The sequence below is a fragment of the Phytophthora infestans genome, genomic scaffold, assembly GCF_000142945.1.
Source record: "Phytophthora infestans T30-4 supercont1.98 genomic scaffold, whole genome shotgun sequence".
Taxonomy (NCBI): Eukaryota; Oomycota; class Peronosporomycetes; order Peronosporales; family Peronosporaceae; genus Phytophthora; species Phytophthora infestans.
Window position 1 is genome coordinate 219,766 of NW_003303661.1, and position 21,788 is coordinate 241,553.

Consider the following 21,788-nt stretch of genomic DNA (forward strand, 5'->3'; position numbering starts at 1 on the left):
AGATATGGGCTAGTATACAAGCGACCGTTTTTGGAGTTGTAACCATTATTATGACCACCGTACCCATACAAAAACAAGTAAAAATAATGATGGTCAATGCGGCATTGCCACGCATTGGATTCAGTCTTGTGTGATGCCATTTTGGGTTGTGAGCTGCCATTCCTAGCGTTATGGGGAGATGGCCGCCACTATCTGACGAGGAAAAGGGTCAAATCCAAGGGCTCTATGAAGGAAGGTTCAGCCAACGAGAGATTGAGTGGCGAACTACACGCTCGCAAGGACCGGGAGGCTCGGTTCCTGTTATGTACTGCTGCTAAGAGGAATTTCTCGGCGCGACAGTTCAAGAGCGAGCTGAATTTGGCGGTGTCAGCTCGCACAATTCAGCGTGTACTCTTCAACGTAGACTGGCTAATATACACTAAATGGACAGCACATTGCCGCTCTCCGTAGAGGACAAGGAGGCAAGGGAAGATTAAGCGTGGGCAAGAGTTCTTAACACGGATGCCGCTGGGTCGTAGGAGTTCATCATCGGCTCCGACGGGAAGAAGTGGAATTTCGACGGACCCGACGGCTTTCATGACTTAGTGGAGGGACATCCTCCTTCCTAGGCAGACCAAGCGACGCCAAGCTGGTGGACGGTCGGTAATGGTGTGGCGGGGCATCAGATCCGCAGGAAAGACAACTCGAACGACTACGTTTCCGAGTCTCTGCTCCGTTTCGCCCACCTGCCACTATGGTACTGACTTTTGTCTACCAGCAAGACGGCACCGGGTCTAAAAGGGACTAAAGAGTTCTTTTAACGAGCAATGTATGCACGTTCTTGACTGGCCTGCTAGAGTTGACAGATCTTAATCCCATTGAAAATCTGTGGTCAATCATGACAAGACATGTATACGCCAGCGGTAAACAGTATTCCACTGTTGCTAAGCTAACCGCAGCTCTATATGAAGCATAAGACTCGATCGGCGAAGCGCTTATAGCCTCTTTGATATAGTCCATGCCGCGCAGGTGTAAGGAGGTCGTCAAGAAGCACGGTAACAAAACACACTACTAATGTAGTCATATTGGCCATCACTATTTTTACTTGTTTTTTGTATGTGTAGGGGTAGGGGGTCATAAAAATGGTCGCAACGACAAAAGCGGTCGCTTGTATACTAACCCATTTGTAAACTGCGATATTCCATGCGTTAAAACAAGTCTCAAACTGCATTTGGGGATTGAAACATCATATTTAAACAGCATCAGCTAACTCGTAAAACTGACTGAGTTACAGATCAAAATGTAGATAACCTGGCTTCGGTAAATCTGTAAGAAAACATGCTCTGGCTAATATCGTAATTGCTTTAGAAAGCTGACCAGACTTGTATAAAACCGTGCCGTATGCTGAGCCTCCTGCACGAATTTATATTTTTGGTCCCAAAATATTTACGTATAATTTTACGTAAATGCCGGCAGAGATGCCCTAAGAGCTCCGCATAAACATATTTAAAACGTAAAACGTCATGACTCGGTCATCATGACATGATGACCGTCATGACCTTGGACCTGATATCTCGAGATACCAGTCGTTTTTAGGTAAGTATGTACAGATATTACTCGTAAAAAAAAGGTCGTGACCTAAATACTGTGACCTTATTGGTTTAAAGTATGTAAAATGCAGGCGTGTGCCATCTGATAAAAATACACCAAGACCAAGACTCATTGAGAAGCAGAGACGACCACTTTGCCAAGCAGTGGAAGAGTTGTGATCACCGCCGCGTTTCGCCCGCGGATACAGCCTAACGCTACAAGCACTTCGAGGCCTTAAAGCGCTCCGCTACCGGTGCTCAACGGACAAGCTCTGCCCCTCTCGTGGGCGCAGTAAAGATCAGATTATAAGCTTCCACAAGACCACTACAGGCTTCGTGCATGACAGTTTTCTTCCAGTCACCAGTGGATGCTGCGGGTTAGTTGCCTTGTGCTTCTCTGCGAATGGTCAGTGTGTAATGTGCCCTTGTCGGCCTCGTGCTAACTGTTGCGATGATATTAGGGTCATTGCAAGGTGCTCAGTACCGCTATGCTGATAACATCATTCTATAGAGCTTGGCAACAAACGCGTGGTTGAGGCTTTGTACAAGTGACAGCTACTAATTCAGCATGTATTTATTGGTGTAGAGCTCACCGCCATGCGCGATACGTATGACTCCTCAACTCATGCTGACACGTGATATGCGCTGAGGTAACGAGCGGGATAATTTACATACTATGAAATTAAAACTATACGTGACTAATGTGATCTGTACTGCGTAACCACTTAGAGAAAGCATCGATACTCCTGGTCCCACGCTCACCATCAGCTTTAACAATGGCAGATTCGGCTGACAGTCCACATCGTACTAGACACCGTACGTATTTAATCACATATAAGCGCCGCGAGAAGAACTTTAACTCTCTTGTAGATGATCGCCATTTGGTTCCAAACGTGCGCTCTAGTGATTCAATTGATGGGCTGATTTGCTATACCTTCATGCCATTCAGTCCATAGCTGGCGTACCGTAGATACACCACGGCTCATAGAACATTAAGAAATGTTTCCTATATTCGCCGGTGGCGTCTCTCACGGGGTAATGTGAGTTATATCGACACTGGCTGCATGGATATGATCTGATGGCTGGTTAATATTATCGTTGCCGTTATTTCGAACACGCAGTATGCGGTACGCGACCTCGCCTTGAAGGAATGATGTACGCTGTCCTTCCAGTCGCTGAACTCATTTACCAGTTCCTTATGCCTTGCTTCTACTTTGTCCATTACAGCAGCGTGTTGAGTCCGTATTTGCTCTGTTAAAAGTGACATGGCCACTTGAAGTTGTGATACCACTGGATGCTGAGCTGTTAGCATGGCAGTAGAAACGCTGGTTCGATACTGTTCAAAACAATTTCCGAAGATTTTGTGGTGCCGAATTCGAGAAGGGAGATGATCGAATAATATTGTAGCGTCCTGAATTAGCACGATCCGCAGCAGCTCTAAAATCTCAATGATCCCGCGTGCTGCTAAATTGCGCCCCCATTCTTCGATTTTTTTTCTTTGAATGATTGCAGAAGGCTGAAAGCCCTCGTTATCAAGAGGCTGAGAGAACATATCGGCGAGCTCCAAGTCACGTATATTCTCACCGCGAAGCAAACCATAGTGAGAAAATAGAAACGCAGCGCGTCCGCGTAGATCATCAAGCAGAAAAAAAACTATCACAAATCTGGCGAAACTGCAATTCCAAGTGGTATCCGTCTAGGAGAGATCCAACACCGCGATCCTGGTATTTTTTTTCTTTGTTTCAGTACGTATAGCTTGCACATTTCTTAACAAACTGTTTCACTTGAGCGGACCAAGGTTGCTCGTTTGAGTTCACTTGAAGTGCCACCTGTTTACTGTATAGGTCGACAGCGGCGTTTGCGTACCCACATACAGTCGATCCTCCGACAGTCGTTCCCTTTTTCTTTTTGGATTCTCTTCCCACGACTTGCTCGGACAGAAAAAAATGCAACTTGCCTTTCGTGACTGTAGAACCGTCGAAGAAGTGCTTGTCATGGCACCACGAAACAAACTCCTTCTGATAACCCTCGTATTTTCTTTTTGTGTTGATAGGACGCAAATCCAACTTAGTTTGGAGCGTCGCACGCTCACTATCCTCTATCTGTAATCGAGTGGCGCTGTCGTTGACTAAAGTACGAGCCTGTGCGGCTGAAGCTGCTGCGGCCGAGAGCATTGAGATGCCGTCGTCACTGTGTGTCTCTTCGCGCTTACAAGTATGACGACATGGGTAATATGAAAATTAATATTTCGATTAGGTCCCAATGACTCGGGTCAGGGCCCATAGAACGGACGGCCTGATACTCATTACTTCCTGCCCGAAAATATAAGCGGGGCATCTGTTTAAACCGTGTCCGAAAATAAAAGCGGTATGCTTACAAATTCAAGTCATTTGATAGTACTGTCGTATTCCACCTAAGTACGCCCATACAAATGTTGCTGTTGTTGTCGGCCGCTGCACGTAGAAATATTTAGGAACTCTACGTGGCACCATTCAACAGAGAATCACGCGCTACATCTCTACAGGTTTCTATGACATTTCGTGTAAAATTGACATTCCGGCGATTGAAAGATTTTCAACTTTCCCATCTTCACCACGAACTTTGCATAACGATAAGCCGAACAAACAATTGCCGTAATCTAAACAGCAATTAAGACCAATCAGCTGCTCGTTTAAAGGTTTTCTGTTTTTAAAATTATTTTTCCCACCCATCCTGCTTATGTTTTCGGGCGGAGGAAGTAAATATCTAGTTACAGTAACAAGATTTATTTTTTTAAATAACTGCGCGTATGGTATCATAAAGCACAGAACGGATTTTTTTACCTACTAATCTTTGTCACTGCATGGATCAAATTCGCTCATACACTCGACACTTCTCGGAGCGCTTGACGTTGTAGCTCACCAAGAAAGGGTTGCAACAAGGCACTTGTATCATACAAGACCCAGGCAATTAATCAGTCTGACCTCCCCAGGCCCGGCAGCTTGGCCAAAGAAATGATCCGGGGAAGCAGTCGCGTCCTCCCCAGGCGCGGCAGCTTGGCCAAAGAAATGATCCGGGGAAGCAGTCATCGCGCCCTCCCCAGGCGCGGCAGCGAGGCCATAGGCGTGAACCTGGGAAACACCCACCGCGACGTCGGTGCCACGGGACGTGACTTTCGCTTTCTTCCATCTCTAAATTTTCGCTCGCACCATCCGGTTGGTCTTGTTCGAGATGACGGTAGACTTGCAGCGAGGCCAACGTTGTGAGCCGCGGTAGCAGCCTTCGTCGCCACGGTGCAACCAGGCGTGGTTTTCACCGCTCTTCGTCACAACATCATCCTCGGGCACAGCCATCCCCAATGGTGCTGGAGGCTTTTCGTCATTCGAAAGGCGACGCAAACGGTATTCTCCTACTTTCCCAGTAGCACGGTACATGTACACCATCGTCGTGCATTAATAAGCCAAAGTAGACAAGCTCACAACACCATAACTTGACGGTACCTTTCGTATCATCAGCGCTCAATCCGTCCGTGGAAGGCATGATGCAGACAGCTCCTATCGCCATGACCAGAAGTATCAGAAGCGATGACCCCTTCATCTCCACGTCGACTGTTCTACGACTTGCTGTCTCTCAGGTAAATAGTAAAATGAGAAGGATCGAGGCAACATGCACCGTTAGGTGCTGATCGTCTTTCCTGGCAAGTTCGGGTTTCTCGCAAAGTAACTGTACTCGCCAAAACGTGGTATTACTGCAAAAGCAAACGACATTACACGTATACACTACTCAGGCTAGCTTCTGTCCTATTCACTTCTCCAAGCGAAGCTTGCGGTACGATTTTTGAGATGTGGCACCGGTTTCGGCTTTCGCACCAGCATTCGCGTTCGCAGAAGCGCTTGCAGTGGCGGTCGCCGACGCACCACCCGTACCGGTGGACGTCTTCGCCGTGCTGGCACCGTCATCACTCGTCACGGTCACAGTCTTGCTCGCGCCAGTTCCAACGCCGACGTCGACACCGTCGTGGACAACGGTAGCAGGTGCACCAACATGGACACCGTTCACTCCGACTACAGGGGAAGCACCCACACCCACGTTAGCGACACCCGGAACGCCCACCCCAACTCCGACACCATTCACGCCAACACCAACGCCGTTTACACCCACACCGACACCAGGCACACCGACACCAACGCTAGCAACGCCCGGGACGCCGACATCAACACCTGGTCCAACGTAACCGGGGCCACCCACTCCTACACTAGCGACACCGGGAACACCGACACCGACACCAGGTACACCGAGTAGTCCAAACGTCTCGGCCACTTGCTTCTCGGCCTGCACATGACTTGAGAGAGCCACGACGGCGATGCAAAGTGCGAAGATCTTGTTGTTGCTGAACATGATTGCTGAGGATGGAGACTTGGTCCGGTGAGAGGAAAAGAGAGCTTGCACTTGGGAAGTTGGTTCGAGTGGTTGAGCTCGAAGGAGTGAATTGGAGAATGAGTTGTAAGTGGCATCGTGAGTTGTCAGTCAATTCCTCCTTGTGGAGGTGCTGAATAGTTAATGGAGCCATACGAATTCTGCTGGTATCCGCATGGAATGGATTGTGCTGGTAATCCCCAAAAAATAATCCTTTCCTTTTAGTAGTATAATCCTGGTGGTGTCAAGTCAATAAGCAGGGGCCGATGTATCAGGGGTCACATTCGAGATGCAATTTGTGACAAACACAAATTGTTTTTAGCGGCTTTTTTTTTTAAATTAAGAAGACGCAAATCGTGGAGAGCAGACGTACATTTGTTGAAGGGTCTAGAGAGAATAATAGAGAGCTTGCTCTTGGGGAAGTTGGTTCGAGTGGTTGAGCTCGAAGGAGTGAATTGGAGAATGAGGCAATGTGCAAGACTTGGGCGGTTAATGTTGGTGAACGGGCTTGACCTAGTCAACAGATCCGGTAGCGCAAATGATCTTCTGGTAAGGATACAGTTTCAGTGTGGTTTGGCTGACAGGCTGAGGCACATGACATGGGCTACGCACGCTCGTTTGAGCGACTAATTCTCGATCTCTACATCTTCTTATTCGCGCTCTTGACTTCCATCAATTTACAGAACAGCCCACCAATTACGGGCACCATACTGTACCTGCACTTTACGTGAAATGCAAGGCCTAGATTTGTTGTTTCTTATTCAAGGTTTTGATGCTGAACTTTGTATGCCCCATGTTGAAGTTGTTGTTGACATGGAGTCATGTTCAGCAACAACAAGATCATCGCAATGTGCATCGCCGCCGTGGCTCTATATCAAGCCATGTGCAGGCCGAGAAGCAAGTGGCCGAGACGTTTGGACTACTCGGTGTACCTGGTGTCGGTGTCGGTGTTCCCGGTGTCGCTAGTGTCGGAGTGTGTGGCCCCGGTTACGTTGGACCAGGTGTTGGTGTCGGCATCCCGGGCGTTGCTAGCGTTGGTGTCAGTGTGCCTGGTGTCGGTGTGGGTGTAAACGGCGTTGGTGTCGGTGTACCTGGTGTTGGTGTGGGTGTAAACGGCGTTGGTCTTGGCGTGAATGGTGTTGGAGTTGGGGTGGGCGTTCCGGGTGTCGCTTGCGTGGGTGTGGGTGCTTCCCCTGTAGTCGGAGTGAACGGTGTCCAAGTTGGTGCACCTGCTACCGTTGTCCACGACGGTGTCGACGTCGGCGTTGGAACTGGCGCGAGCAAGACTGTGACCGTGACGAGTGATGACGGTGCCAGCACGGCGAAGACGTCCACCGGTACGGGTGGTGCGTCGGCGACCGCCACTGCAAGCGCTTCTGCGAACGCGAACGCGAATGCTGGTGCGAAAGCCGGAACCGGTGCCACATCTCACAAATCGTGTCCCCAACTTCGCTCTGAGGAGTGAATATGACAGAGACTCTCCCGAGTAGTGTATACGTGTAATGTCGTTTGCTTTTGCAGTAATACACGTTTTAGCGAGTACAGTTACTTTGCGAGAAACCCGAACTTGCCAGGAAAAGACGATCGCACCTAACGGTGCATGTTGCCTCGATCCTTCTCATTTTACTATTTACCTGAGAGACAGCAAGTCGTAGAACAGTCGACGTGGAGATGAAGGGGTCATCGCTTCTGATACTTCTGGTCATGGCGATAGGAGCTGTCTGCATCATGCCTTCCACGGACGGATTGAGCGCTGATGATACGAAAGGTACCGTCAAGTTATGGTGTTGTGAGCTTGTCTACTTTGGCTTATTAATGCACGACGATGGTGTACATGTACCGTGCTACTGGGAAAGTAGGAGAATACCGTTTGTGTCGCCTTTCGAATGACGAAAAGCCTCCTGCACCATTGGGGATGGCTGTGCCCGAGGATGATGTTGTGACGAAGAGCGGTGAAAACCACGCCTGGTTGCACCGTGGCGACGAAGGCTGCTACCGCGGCTCACAACGTTGGCCTCGCTGCAAGTCTTACCGTCATCTCGAACAAGACCAACCGGATGATGCGAACGAAATTCTGGCGAAGGAAGACGGCGAAAGAAACGCCCCGTGGCACCGACGTCGCGGTGGGTGTTTCCCAGGGTCACGCCTATGGCCTCGCTGCCGCGGCTGAAGAGGTCGTGGTAATTGTTTTCCGGGATCGATTCTGTGGCCAAGCTGCCGCAGGACGCGATGACAGCTTCCTCGGATCATTTTGCAGCTTACATCGAGAAAGCGCTAAGTTGTGATAAGTTGTGATTGCATTTTTTTAGCACATTCTAAAACATGCACATTGTTCAATCCGGGCTAGCTATTCTGCTTGTTTTGGTGAGATGTTAAGCTAATACCAAGACCTATCTCAACCAGGCTTGGGAAATGGATTGAATCGGATCAATCGATATGTCTCGTCTGACTAATTTCGATCTTATTCGATTGAATCCGATTGATCGATCGATCGGATCCAATCAAAAATGTATAAGATTCTAGGAGAAACACAAAAAATGATATAGTCCCTTGTGCTGGGATTCACAAGAAATACGTTCTTGTAGGTATAGAGTCTACCCAATGACATTTAAAACCTTTACGATTCTATGAAACGATTTAAGACGTTCTGCATTAAATATTTGAGGTCATATTGTCGTACCGTACGTGTTGTTCGTCTCCAGGATGAGTTTTCCTGCAGCAGGAGTCCTAGCAAGAAGTTTTCTGCTAGGAAGTGTTTTTCGTAGGAGCCTAAGGCAGAGGAAAGTGACGAATTTTATTATGAAATCGTCAGCAGACGCACCTTCCGTATATTCAGTGCAGCATCTCGTTTATCGCGGAATACCAGCAATAGAGACTCCCGGAACACATCCGAAAACTACGCCACCGATTACGTCTGCGGCTAGCCCACTGCAGACTCCGGCGGAAAATTAATGAGCATATATCCAACAGCGTCGGCGACACGCCTGCAACGCTGTAGCCACGTCGTACCAGCACTTCTGCCTGCTTGTTGTTGAGCACCACCCAGCTCATCGAAGTGCCCGGGAACTTCCACGTCCCGCTGTGAAGCTGTCCATGGCGAGCCGAACATGTACAAGTCGCTCATCAAGAGTCTTGATTGGCGACTTGTACATGTACTTGAATCAAGATCATTGCCGCGCTGTCCGTCGTGGTACGCCCCACCGCTTACCACTTCACCGCCCGAACTATCCGCTCCTCGAAGCTCAAGTCCAAGTGTGATACCTCTCCCTGGCAGTGTCTACCAGCACATCACGGCATTGGCTCGCCACTTCTGGGACCGAACTTCCCTTCGTTGAGGTTGGAATTTTGCGCCATGATCTGTGTGTGATTGTAGTTTATATACTTGGAATTTGTATGGCTTGATTCGATCCGATCGGATCCGATCGGATCGGATCGGTAGTTGCACCTGCACCAAATTCCTGTCGAGAAGCTACCTCCGTGGGACAGACTAAGGCTGCACGCCGAACGGTAATGAGCTGATTTCACTTCTCTACTTTGGCTTTACTACGTAGGCAAGATACCACATAAGTAGAATCAATGGACGCTCATGACGAGTCGAGCATAAACATTTCGTCGAACGCAAACACTTCATCGAGTGGATATCGGCGATCTCACAGTCACAAGCGTTCCGACATTTGGTCTTTCATTCGTGAGAACGATGAAGGTTCCTATACCTGCTTGCTGTGCCCTACAGACTCAGCTTGTCGATGGTCATCAATTGCACACACCACTTTTCGCCGCCATCTTAAACGGTACCATCGTGACGAATATTCCGGAGGAGACGCCGAGGCTTCAGTGGCTGCAATGGATTCCAAGCAAACGAAGTTACTTGCGTTTGGTTTTGAACGTTTTGTAAAGCAGCGCACTTTTGACAAAGCTGCGGCCGATGATCAGCTTGTGGACTTGATCGTGATGAACTCACTTCCGTTTAATTTGGTGGAAAAGAAAGCGTTTCGATCATTTTGTAAGATTCTTGAAGCCGATTACACGCCTCCAACTCGTAAAACGGTGCGCAAGAAGGTCATACAACGCTGGACATGTGAAAAGGAACTGGCCCGGCACACAATGCTCCAAGAAATTGCGTCGTGTCGTGTGTCTGCCACAACCGACATGTGGACGTCGGCGGCTCAAAAAGGGTATATGGTCGTGACGTTACACTGGATCAATGACGAATGGGCTATCAAGTCCGTAGTGGTCGGATTCACACGGGTGGAGTATCCTCATAGTGGCGTCCGGCTTGCCGATCATTTAATGGATACACTGAGGGCAATGGATGAATCTCTTATCTCGAAGCTGTGGGCAATTACTGCAGATAATGCGACTAACAATGGGACCATGGTCAGAAAAATTAACGAGACACTTGCTGACGAGGTGTTTACCAACGAACAAACAACCGCGGCTTCTACCACGACGGGAGTACATATAGCTGGTGAGGAAGGCAGAAGTTCTCAGCTGAAGGTGATACAAGTTCGTTGTCTCGCTCATGTGCTTCAACTTGCTGTGAGAGAAAGGAATGGAAGCGTGCCCCTTAATGGATGATAGCGTTGGAAGTATTCGCGACATTTTGAAGAAGATATCGGACTCACCGTCTTTGCTAGAAGCTTTGCAAGGAGTGTGTGCCGCTGTTAGTATCAAGTATGTTTCTCCAGAACTCGATTGCGTCACCAGATGGAACAGCACTTTGACTATGCTGGCTTCAGCTCGTGCATTACAAAAGGCGATCGAAGAACTGCTGCGTAGAATCCGCGAGCGCCATGAAGGATACAGAGACTTGTCAATTGGTCATACACATCGTCTTGCCTCCCCCATTTCGGAGACTACGTGGAGTTACTTGACCGAGTTTACGGCGTTCTTGAAGCCGATCAAAGCAGCAACTACTATGATGTCTGGAAAAAATTACCCCACATTCGGTGTAACACTTGTTGTCTTCCATTTGATCTCGAAGCATGCGTCAAAGATAATGCAGAATGCCGAGTCGTGGTACACTAGGGACTTTGCACGTGCCTTTAAAACAAAGTTGGATGAGTACCTTTCGTTGGTGAAGACTCGCGAGGCAAGGATTGCTGCCGTTCTTGATCCTCGAGCTAAGGAACACATTGTGATGATCGACGGTGATATCGAGCAGGCCAAGCGCCTTGTTGAGAACGAATATGAATCTGTGTATCGCAGTAAATACGAACGAACTGTGGGCATCGCCGAGGCTGAGAGAACGCAGGAGGAGAAAGAAGAAGACGATGACGAAGAAGCATTATATGGTCTCATTGATGAGCATTTGGATTTACACGAACCGGTCAACAACACAAATGAGTCGTTCGTTTCGGAGCTACAGCGGTGGTTGGAACACAAGGACAGATCCATGAACCTGAAGACAGGAAGTCGAGCTGTTTGCAACTGGATGAAGAATGAAGCCGCTTCATTTCCGCGGATTCAGATGATGGCGCGCGATTATTTGGCAATTATGGCAACATCAGTCCCAAGTGAAGAGGCATTCTCTGCGTCGGGTGCAACTATTAGTTCTCGTCGTGCCAGGCTTGGAGATGATGCTGTGACAGCGATATCGGAGCTACAAGCGTTTCTGGATTTCAACAAGACATCAGGCGATGTTCATGCTCATCTTTAGTTCACTGACTAGTTCAGTACAGTGAACCATTGATCCCATCAGAATCTATCGCCCAGGCAACGCGCATTAATCTCTCGCGGATATATGGTTGAAAAATGATGTTTTGTGTTTGTCTTCTATCACTTTGGTTGCCAGTGAAACATTAGTTCCTGGTCATGTAATCGATAGCACGTTCTCCAATGGTGTCGGCCATCCACATCAGAATAATTGGCAGCGTCGCCTGCGCGAGGCTGCTGAGCGTCGACAATACTGGAAACAGTTCACCAAAGGCGCCAAGGAAGGTCTTCGTGCTCTTTGTGACGCTTGCCAATTGCTGCACCGGAGATTCCAGCACAGCTCAAAGATGTCCAGCAGCGTTAGCGTCGTCTTGAGAAGCCATCCGAAAGGCAAGTGGTATGTTAATCAGAAGAACAGGAGTGGTCTCGGCACATGACTCTGAATGACACACACGAGCGGAACTGCAAGACACGCAATAGTTCCCAGTGGAGTCGCCGTGTTCCGAAAAGTTATCTGCAATCCATTTGTACTGCTGTCAATTTCATGGAGCAACGATAGGAAATAACTGAACAAGGAAACGTAGCGCAGTTGCTGGAGCTGCTACCACCTTCATGTACTTCTGGGAGCTCCAGGCTCTTACCACGTCGACCACTGTGCACACCACACTCGCGACATCGACTTCAATCACCCAGAACGTGGCACACAATAGATATACACCCAGGATCTACGCAAGATCTGTTTCGACTCATCCAATGAATGTTAAGCTCCACACAGCAAGTACGATCGTCTTCAGCCCATAGTCCACATCCACCCAGTTCGCTTCAATCGCCGGAACAGCATTCGGCTTTGCATCAATTTCCAAATGACGTGACAGCGCTTTTCAAAGTCCAGTGGTGGGTAAAGAGGTGATGTATCTGGTCGATGATGTCGTGGAATGACGGGGCACGAGACTGCACTAGAAAGCCGACCTCTGGAACCGTCGTGGGGAAGTTACCCGGAGAGAGCCAATACCTACTAGAGGACACGCTCAAACGTCCATCAACGCTGCGACAATGACAGGAGCATCATGGACTTATTCGTAGCAGGAACACTGAATGGATCTTCGTTTGGAGACATTTTCCTGGTCATTGGACTTTACCTAGGTGTTATTGGTGCTAGCAGGCTGCTCAATGATCCCACAACTGGGCTCCATTTGTTCTTACACGAAGATCCGACAGCTAAGATCGCATTCGCTGTGGCATTCACCCCGGAGTATTCAATGAGCTCCATGTCTGCAATGGATTAAAACCCATTTAATATATCGCTCGTAGACGTGAAAGTATCATGAACCCCGAAGCTATACACGTCCTGAACGTCTCTCCGTCAATTTGAAAGGGCCGTTCGTCGTCGTCGCTTTGGTTTCCAAACATTCATCTACTTCCCTATGGGGTACGACGATCCGGCATTACAGATACAACTGCATGCCCAAAGTCTCCTTCATCGTCAAACACACATGTGTCACCACGGTGTACGCATTGTAGACATTACAGATACAACTGCATGCCCAAAGTCTCCTTCATCGTCAAACACACATGTGTCACCACGGTGTACGCATTGTAGACATTATCGATTGCATCGAAGCTCCCCCCATGCGAGCTTCCACCTCGTACATTTGGGAGTAATCTCCACACACCATGTTACCACACAAATGCCAGAAGAAGTCGCAACGGAATAAGCGGTAGCGGTTGGAACAGATCGAGCACAGTGACGCATTGTGATACAACGATGAATGGAGATACAGCTTTAATGACTTCTGACTCGAGCTGGGTGGAGGAGCTCACGGACCAATTGTACTTAGATGACCCGAGTAAACATTCACAAGCTCCGGAATCCCTTTGTCAGTTGGTGAGCCCAGTACCTTTGTACAAGTACGAGTTCGTGGATCCTGCAGCAAGTGACTATAGCGCTGTCCGGCGCTCGGATCGGGAAACCAGCGTAGAACCGGGCATCTGTTTGATTGACGACGCCCAGGTGGCTGAAGCGGGTGTCGTTCAAGGCGTTCTTGACGACCAGAGGCCGTTCGTGGTAGATAGTGTGTGAGCACATGGATTGCTCTCGAGAAATTGACATCCCGATGGCTCCACGAAAGTGGACGTACTGAGTCCATTGATCGATCTCCGTGTCGTATCCAATGGGGCAATCCAAATGGGGCGCAGCGATTTGAGGCAGCATATTGAGCGCACTTCGACCGTACGTAGGACTCAAGGCACCAAAACTAATAACGTACTACAGTCGTATCATCGAACTCGAGTTGGTAATCTCGTTCCAACAGAGTGATGGAGAATTTAGGCTCGTCAGTACTGTAAACCCCCCTTCTTGTCTCTCGTAGTGTTGCTTTTAATGTCCGCTTTAAATGGTATTCCACATCGGCTCGCAGTTGAGTAACGAGGGATTCGTCGAATTGAGCTTGTTTGAATCGCGTTGCTTGAATTGATTCTGCGATTGACTGAGTTGACTCTGAGTGAGCTGCGATTCCTGGAAGTGATCAATTGGCTTTGAGTCAGTTGAGTATCCTTAAATTGAGTTGAACTCTGCGATTCAGTGAGTTAACTGTCTTCGAGATGACGTGTCGGAGCTGTATCCAGAGAATGTACTGAACCATCCGAGAGCACTGCAAACGCTTGATAAACCTGTGAACGCACAGGTTAATGGACTGAAGAAGTCTATTCTATTCGAGCGTCCTCGACTCACTCAGTCGCAGCTCAGCCAGTCGCAATCACAGGCGAATTGCAAGCATCCGTTGATTCAAAGTCAGCTCAGTATGTCTTAATTTCATCAGTACCAGTCTCAATCCAAGAACACTCGAGACACCCAATTGACTCAGAGCCATTCACATTCACACTCGTAGTCCTCGACGAAATCTTCACCGTAGTCGTCGTCGATCACTGCTGGACCTAATGCAGCCATGAAGTCTTCGTCCTCGAAGATGCACGAGTCGACGTTAATGACGTACACAGAGTCTCTTCTTGGATACTTTGTTTTCCTCCACTTCATACAGGTCCGAGCAGTCACTACAGACCTCATAAATGACAGTAGAATTCACGACATGGTATGTTGCTGCAAAATTCGCACTTCTGGTGCAGGTCGAAAGGGATTAAACTGCCACATGTGCATGTCCGCAAGCCGAACCGAGTGCGAACCAATATGCTCAGGACGATGACGCATTCACTCCTAGGATAAGCTGGTGCTCACCGCCTTCCGTCCCATTTGGGTCCCCTCCAGTTTGTACAGCTTTCAGATCGAAGGTACTGGAGATTCTTCAGCTGAAATTGCATCCATCAACGAAAACCGCGTGATTTCCAGCTCTTCATTGACCGTCGTCAGCAACTCCACGAACACCTCGACTTTTTGATTAACAACGTTGACCTGAACTCCGTGGCGAAGACGAACATTGCCTCCGTGCCGGTTACTGTGATGAACCTGACGCTGCGCGACTGCAATATTTCGACGCTCAGCAGTAGCTTCATGCGCGAATTGGATCCAATACCTGGACTTGTCGTGGAAAGCATCCACACCGAGTATGTGGACGGCACATACTCCGCACTGAAGGAGTGTACTTGTCTCACAACGCTCTCACGGTTTTCCGGGGTCGTCGCTCAACACGAGCAGATTGGAATCGCTATACATCCAGGGCAACGAGATCAAGGACTTCAACGTAACCAAAGATCAGTTCGCGCAGATTCAAGGGTTTACAGCGTTTATCAGTACGAGTGGATCCCCATGGAGCTCTACAGGCAGCAAGTCCATACCTAAGGACATGGTTTCGGCCGACAGCGACAACGTGCTTTTGTGCCAAACACCCGATGACATGGACAGCGCGGTTGCGGCTGTCGATTAAAACCCGCTAGCGTCACCTCGTCTCATAAGCAGTTCATTCCAGTGGTCTTGGCAAATTCCTGCGCTTTAAATCCTCTCACGGTTTCTATGTGCGTCACTGCTGTCGATCTCGCTGCCCTCATAGACAACACGCCGCGGGTTGCTCCTGCGTCCTAAACTAGCGATACTATCGGCGCTGCCGGGGCCGATGCTGATATTCGACGCGGACTCCAACGCCTCGACGGGATCAGCTGCTTCGTCCTTGCTTAACAGTTGTGGTTTCGGTTATTGATGCAGGACTCCTGTTATTGATACACCTGCTGCAGGACTCCTGCGTTTTTGATACTCCTGCAGCAGGAGTATCAAAAACTAGGAGTCTATAGCAAATATGACAGATTTTGTATAATAAAAATATATTGGCCTAAAAACGTTTTTACACAAGTCTGTGAACTTGTCGATCCGATCCGATTGAATCCGATCGGAACGAAAGTGATCGATAGATCAGCCAATCGGATCACAATCGATCATGATCGGATTTGATCGAATCGATCGATCGGATTTTATTTTCGCAACCCATCCCTAATCTCAACTTTGCCGATGCATTTCCCCAGAATCAACTATTTAATCACATACACATTACTGTCAAATATCGGTTAGCTCCGAAAATGTACGTATACGGAACTGATCAGATTCTAGATCAGATATTTATCTCACTGGAGAACTGACATGGGATCTGAAAATGATTAATAAGTTCACGCACTTCTTCAGCCTCAAGGCTGCTCATGCGTTGGTCAGTGGAGAAGATGAATCGAGAGGCAAACGAGGGCGCGTCGGTGGATGCCGAGGTGGAGCCTGCTGAGCCGGCTGAGGGCGCGCCGGAGGATGGCGAAGTGGAGCCAGCTGAGCCGGTCGAGGACGTCGTTAGCACTGAGTTGCTGTTCGAGCAAGCTCGATAGCAACTCGCAAATGATGTGGGGTCTGTGCCACGACGTGGTGAGCGGACGACATGCTTCTATAAGGGCTATAAGTACTGCAAGGCATGGTCGTCCTCAAGGAAAATTGTGTACAGATGCTCTAAGTTTCGCCAAGGTTGCAGAGGAAAACTAGAGTTTACTATTGCATCGATGGCGTATGCTGCTGTAAAGCTGCACACATGTCGCATCGAAGCCATTGCCAACGTCGTCATCAACGTTGAGGACCAGATGAAAGCTCAAGCCGACCTACTTGCAATTGAGCACGTCGCTTGGCCTGTGCGCCAAGTGTGGGAAGAATTGCGACGCCAGTTCTACTCAGCTGACAATCCCAACGTTGTTCGTGGGTTGTCAGAGCAACAAGTTGTCCGACGAGTACACCGAGCAAGAAGCGCGCATTACTCTAGCAATGTTCACGGCTCTATTGAAATTCCTCCGCTTTCATTGGCACTAGACGAGGAGCTTTCCTTTTTCCAGTTTCACTACGTCACCATTAACCGCAACGATTTGAACAAGCCTTCCCGCTTGCTTGGGTGGCATCCATCTCTGGTCGCGCTACTACGCTATCATGGTACCACGCTGTTTGTGGATGGCACTTTTCGGTGTGTCCCGCAGGGTTACGCACAGTGCGTTGTGTTCATGGTCCACGACCGAGCCTCTGGAGTGTTCGTGCCGGTGTTCTACATTCTGAGCACCTCGCGTACTGGCGACGCCTACTGGGATATGATTCATTTTATCGTACAATCAACGGACCAGCAATTCAAACCGGCCGAAATTGTTTGTGACTTCGAAGCGCCACTGTTGGACGCACTACAAACACAGTTTCCGAACGCAATTGTGTTGGGGTGCTTGTTTCATCTGAAACAAGCACTCCGACGGGCTATGAAGTGCTATGCTATTCCGGAGGAAGAGTGTCTGATTGCAATGACACGTGGTGTCCTAGACACCCTGACGGTGATTGATCCTGCTCACATCGAGCGAGGTATTAAGTGGGTAAAGCGTGAGATCAAGTTGCGCTGTGCTCAAGCTGGCGTGACCTACTCTACTGAAAAATGGGCCGATTTTTGGGGGTATTTCAATTGCACTTGGCTGGACCAGTATACCATCGATGTCTGTAACGTATTCGGCATGAACACCGAGTTGGTCGCACGAACGAATAATCCCCTGGAGAGGTTTAACAGGGAGCTTAATACACGTTTCCCAACCCCGCATCCTTCAATGGCGACATTTGTGACGGTGATCAAGGCTATATCAGCTGAGTACGTACGCCGCGTTGCTGATGTTCCTCGTGGGCGAGCCCGCCGTGTTCCTCGCGAGGTCATTCAGCTACCACAGGTTGTGGACATTCCCTCTGACGTTGACAGCGACGTGGATCCTCCACTGGAGGAGCTGGACACCCGCAGCGGACGGTAGTACACTCACTAGTGCTTCGTTGTAGATATGTCCGTGTAGCAGCCAGAAGACCTCGAAAAATGCTTCATCTTCTCCTCTTTAAAAGTGTTTTTCTTTGGTTTCAGTATAATTCAGGTCTCAAATCCTGATCTTTAGTCCGATCAGTTCCGCATACGTACCATTTGGGAATCTACCCAAATATCAGCGCTCAAGACCCTGAGCAGCTACCGTAACTCACCTTGTCGCCCGGTTTAATCGTAAACTGGAACGACTCAGGAGCCTCAAAAACCAGCACAACTGTGGAGCCCAACTATACATGAAGAACTAGTGAGTATATCGCAGCCATTGCAACTAGAAAACCATCATACCTTAAACTGTGCCATCTCCTCCCCACGCGCTGTGTCTACCTTACCACCATAGTTCTTCGTTATGCAGTGGCCCATCAGCGGATCCTGCAATGCTGTGTTGGTACGGAATTCCGGTTCCTTCGTGATGACAATGGAACCCACGTTGGTGGCGCCTACAGCAGTAAGCGAGAAGAAACCATGCTCCCATTCACCCAACAGTGCAACGCGTTCGTTCTCCACGAATAGACTCGGGATCAGTCGGGCAGCGGTCTTGTTGACAGGAAAGAGGTTCCCGGGGAAGTGGCGACGCTCTTCCACCTGCCAATCCACCGGTGCGTGAATGCGATGGTAGTCGCCAGGCGCCAGGTACAAGACGCAATGGAACATTTTCTTGCCCTTCGAAGCAGAAGTCTTGTTGGTGAAGAACGAAGGGAGATCGCCGAGGAACTCATCGAGTCGATAGCGTGCGCGCTTGATTTGCTCCAGTGTTAGAACATTGGCCGAGTCGTTCACTACACCGATGGAGGTCACTGTTCCGTCCACCGGACTGGCGAGATGACCAGGGGCCGTGTCAAACGGACGAACGCTCTGTTTCAATGGGCGCGAAAAGAATTCACCGAGGTTGGCGTAGTCTTGCAGCGGATACTTCATTTCGTCCAGTTTGCAATTATAGACGGCGGTCCACGCCTTGTAAACGGGCTCACGCATCCACGACGGCCTGTCATTCGATCACAAATAGTTTTTTGTTAATAACAGCGCGAATGGTATCATAAAGCACAGAACGGGTTATTTTTACCTGCTAATCTTTGTCACTGCATGGATCAAATTCGCTCATACACTCGACACTTCTCGGAGTGCTTGACGTCGTAGCTCACCAAAAAAAGGTTACAACAAGGCACTTGTATCATACAAGACTTAAGCAATCAATCAGTCTGACCTCCCTAGGCCTGGCAGCTTGGCCAAAGAAATGATCCGGGGTAGCAGTCATCTTTCTTCCATCTCAAAATTTTCGTTCGCATTATCCGGTTGGTGACTTGCAGCGAGGCCAAAGTTGTGAGCCGCGGTAGGAGCAGGCTTTTCGTCATTCAAAAGGCGACGCGAACGGTGTTCTCCTACTTCCCAAGTAGCACGGTACATGTACACCATCGTCGTGTAAGCCAAGGTCGATGAGCTCACAACACCATAACTTGACGGTACCTTTCGTATCATCAGCGCTCAATCCGTCCGTGAAAGGCATGATGTAGACAGCTCCTATCGCCATGACCAGAAGTATCAGAAGCGATGACCCCTTCATCTCCACGTCGACTGTTCTACGACTTGCTGTCTCTCAGGTGAATAGTAAAATGAGAAGGATCGAGGCAACATGCACCGCTAGGTGCTGATCGTCTTTCCTGGCAAGTTCGGGTCTGGCAAAGTAACTGCACTCGCTAAAACGTGTATTACTGCAGAAACAAACGACATTACACGTATACACTACTCAGGCTAGCTTCTGTCCTATTCACTCCTCCGAGCGAAGCTTGCGGTACGATTTCTGAGATGTGGCACCGGTTCCGGCTTTCGCACCAGCATTCGCGTTCGCGTTCGCAGAAGCGCTTGCAGTGGCGGTCGCCGACGCACCACCCGTACCGGTGGACGTCTTCACCGTGCTGGCACCGTCATCACTCGTCACAGTCACAGTCTTGCTCGCGCCAGTTCCAACGCCGACGTCGACACCGTCGTGGACAACGGTAGCAGGTGCACCAACATGGACACCGTTCACTCCGACTACAGGGGAAGCACCCACACCCACGCTAGCGACACCCGGAACACCCACCCCAAATCCGACACCATTCACGCCAACACCAACGCCGTTTACACCTACACCGACACCAGGCACACCGACACCAACGCCGTTTACACCCACACCGACACCAACGCTAGCAACGCCCGGGACGCCGACACCAACACCTGGTCCAACGTAACCGGGGCCACCCACTCCGACACTAGCGACACCGGGAACACCGACACCGACACCAGGTACACCGAGTAGTCCAAACGTCTCGGCCACTTGCTTCTCGGCCTGCACATGGCTCGAGAGAGCCACGACGGCGATGCAAAGTGCGAAGATCTTGTTGTTGCTGAACATGATTGCTGAGGATGGAGACTTGGTCCGGAGAGAGGAAAAGAGAGCTTGCTCTTGGGAAGTTGGTTCGAGTGGTTGAGCTCGAAGGAGTGAATTGGAGAATGAGTTGTAAGTGGCATCGTGAGTTGTCAGTCAATCCCTCCTTGTGGAGGTTATCTTGTTGCTGAATAGTTAATGGAGCCATACGGATTGTGCTGGTAATTTCCGCATGGAATGGATTGTGCTGGTAATCCCAAAATATAAATATTTCCTTTTAGTAGTATTATCCTGGTGGTGTCAACTCAATAGGTAAACAGAGATTGCAGGGGCCGATGTATCAGGGGTCACATTCGAGATGCAAATTGTGACAAACACAAATTGTTTTTAGGGATTTTTTTATAAAAAAAATTAAGAAGACGCAAATCGTGGAGAGCAGACGTACTCCATGTCAACATTTGAATTGGAGAATGAGGGAATGTGCAAGACTTGGGCTGTTGGTGAATTGGAGAATGAGGCAATGTGCAAGACTTGGGCTGTTGGTGTTAGTGAACGGGCTTGACCTAGTCAACAGATCCGGTAGCGCAAATGATCTTCTGGTAAGGATACAGTTTCAGTGTGGTTTTGCTGACAGGCTGAGGCTTATGACATGGGCTACGCACGCTCGCTTGAGCGACTAATTCTCGATCTCTACATCTTCTTATTCGCGCTCTTGACTTCCATCAATTTACAGAAGAAACAACAAATCTAGGCCTCGCATTTCACGTAAAGTGCAGGTACAGTATGGTGCCCGTAATTGGGGCGCTACCAATTACGGGCAGCAATTGGTACTCGGCGTGTTACGGGCACCATACTGTACCTGCACTTTACGTGAAATGCGAGGCCTAGATTTGTTGTTTCTTCTGTAAATTGATGGAAGTCAAGAGCGCGAATAAGAAGATGTAGAGATCGAGAATTAGTCGCTCAAGCGAGCGTGCGTAGCCCATGTCATAAGCCTCAGCCTGTCAGCAAAACCACACTGAAACTGTATCCTTACCAGAAGATCATTTGCGCTACCGGATCTGTTGACTAGGTCAAGCCCGTTCACTAACACCAACAGCCCAAGTCTTGCACATTGCCTCATTCTCCAATTCACCAACAGCCCAAGTCTTGCACATTCCCTCATTCTCCAATTCAAATGTTGACATGGAGTACGTCTGCTCTCCACGATTTGCGTCTTCTTAATTTTTTTTATAAAAAAATCCCTAAAAACAATTTGTGTTTGTCACAATTTGCATCTCGAATGTGACCCCTGATACATCGGCCCCTGCAATCTCTGTTTACCTAGGATAATACTACTAAAAGGAAATATTTATATTTTGGGGATTACCAGCACAATCCATTCCATGCGGAAATTACCAGCACAATCCGTATGGCTCCATTAACTATTCAGCAACAAGATAACCTCCACAAGGAGGGATTGACTGACAACTCACGATGCCACTTACAACTCATTCTCCAATTCAC

At 49.0% G+C, this 21,788-nt stretch overlaps 7 protein-coding genes across 7 annotated transcripts; 4 read left to right on the forward strand and 3 right to left on the reverse strand.

Moving 5' to 3' along the window:
- Positions 1–225: 225 nt before the first annotated feature.
- On the forward strand, positions 226–743 carry PITG_19542 (uncharacterized protein; the record flags this gene model as incomplete). Its single annotated transcript, XM_002996894.1, has 2 exons — positions 226–399; positions 609–743. 2 exons carry the CDS (start codon positions 226–228, stop codon positions 741–743), a joined length of 309 nt encoding a protein of 102 aa, XP_002996940.1.
- A 254-nt stretch (positions 744–997) lies between these two features.
- Positions 998–2,120, forward strand: PITG_19543 (uncharacterized protein; the record flags this gene model as incomplete). The annotated part of the gene is made up of 4 exons (XM_002996895.1): positions 998–1,034; positions 1,286–1,307; positions 1,778–1,860; positions 2,080–2,120. The coding sequence occupies 4 exons, from the start codon at positions 998–1,000 to the stop codon at positions 2,118–2,120; spliced, it is 183 nt and encodes a 60-aa protein (XP_002996941.1).
- A 3,231-nt stretch (positions 2,121–5,351) lies between these two features.
- PITG_19544 (carbohydrate-binding protein, putative) lies at positions 5,352–5,945 on the reverse strand (the record flags this gene model as incomplete). Its single annotated transcript, XM_002996896.1, has 1 exon — positions 5,352–5,945. One exon carries the CDS (start codon positions 5,943–5,945, stop codon positions 5,352–5,354), a length of 594 nt encoding a protein of 197 aa, XP_002996942.1.
- Positions 5,946–6,735: 790 nt separating this feature from the next.
- On the forward strand, positions 6,736–7,428 carry PITG_19545 (carbohydrate-binding protein, putative; the record flags this gene model as incomplete). Its single annotated transcript, XM_002996897.1, has 1 exon — positions 6,736–7,428. One exon carries the CDS (start codon positions 6,736–6,738, stop codon positions 7,426–7,428), a length of 693 nt encoding a protein of 230 aa, XP_002996943.1.
- A 5,976-nt stretch (positions 7,429–13,404) lies between these two features.
- PITG_19546 (uncharacterized protein) lies at positions 13,405–15,496 on the forward strand (the record flags this gene model as incomplete). Its single annotated transcript, XM_002996898.1, has 6 exons — positions 13,405–13,694; positions 13,891–13,931; positions 14,244–14,417; positions 14,676–14,707; positions 14,962–15,176; positions 15,268–15,496. 6 exons carry the CDS (start codon positions 13,405–13,407, stop codon positions 15,494–15,496), a joined length of 981 nt encoding a protein of 326 aa, XP_002996944.1.
- Positions 15,497–17,771: 2,275 nt separating this feature from the next.
- On the reverse strand, positions 17,772–18,892 carry PITG_19547 (phosphatidylserine decarboxylase, putative; the record flags this gene model as incomplete). Its single annotated transcript, XM_002996899.1, has 3 exons — positions 17,772–17,934; positions 18,053–18,147; positions 18,206–18,892. 3 exons carry the CDS (start codon positions 18,890–18,892, stop codon positions 17,772–17,774), a joined length of 945 nt encoding a protein of 314 aa, XP_002996945.1.
- Positions 18,893–19,682: 790 nt separating this feature from the next.
- Positions 19,683–20,309, reverse strand: PITG_19548 (carbohydrate-binding protein, putative; the record flags this gene model as incomplete). Its single annotated transcript, XM_002996900.1, has 1 exon — positions 19,683–20,309. The coding sequence occupies one exon, from the start codon at positions 20,307–20,309 to the stop codon at positions 19,683–19,685; it is 627 nt and encodes a 208-aa protein (XP_002996946.1).
- Positions 20,310–21,788: the final 1,479 nt, after the last annotated feature.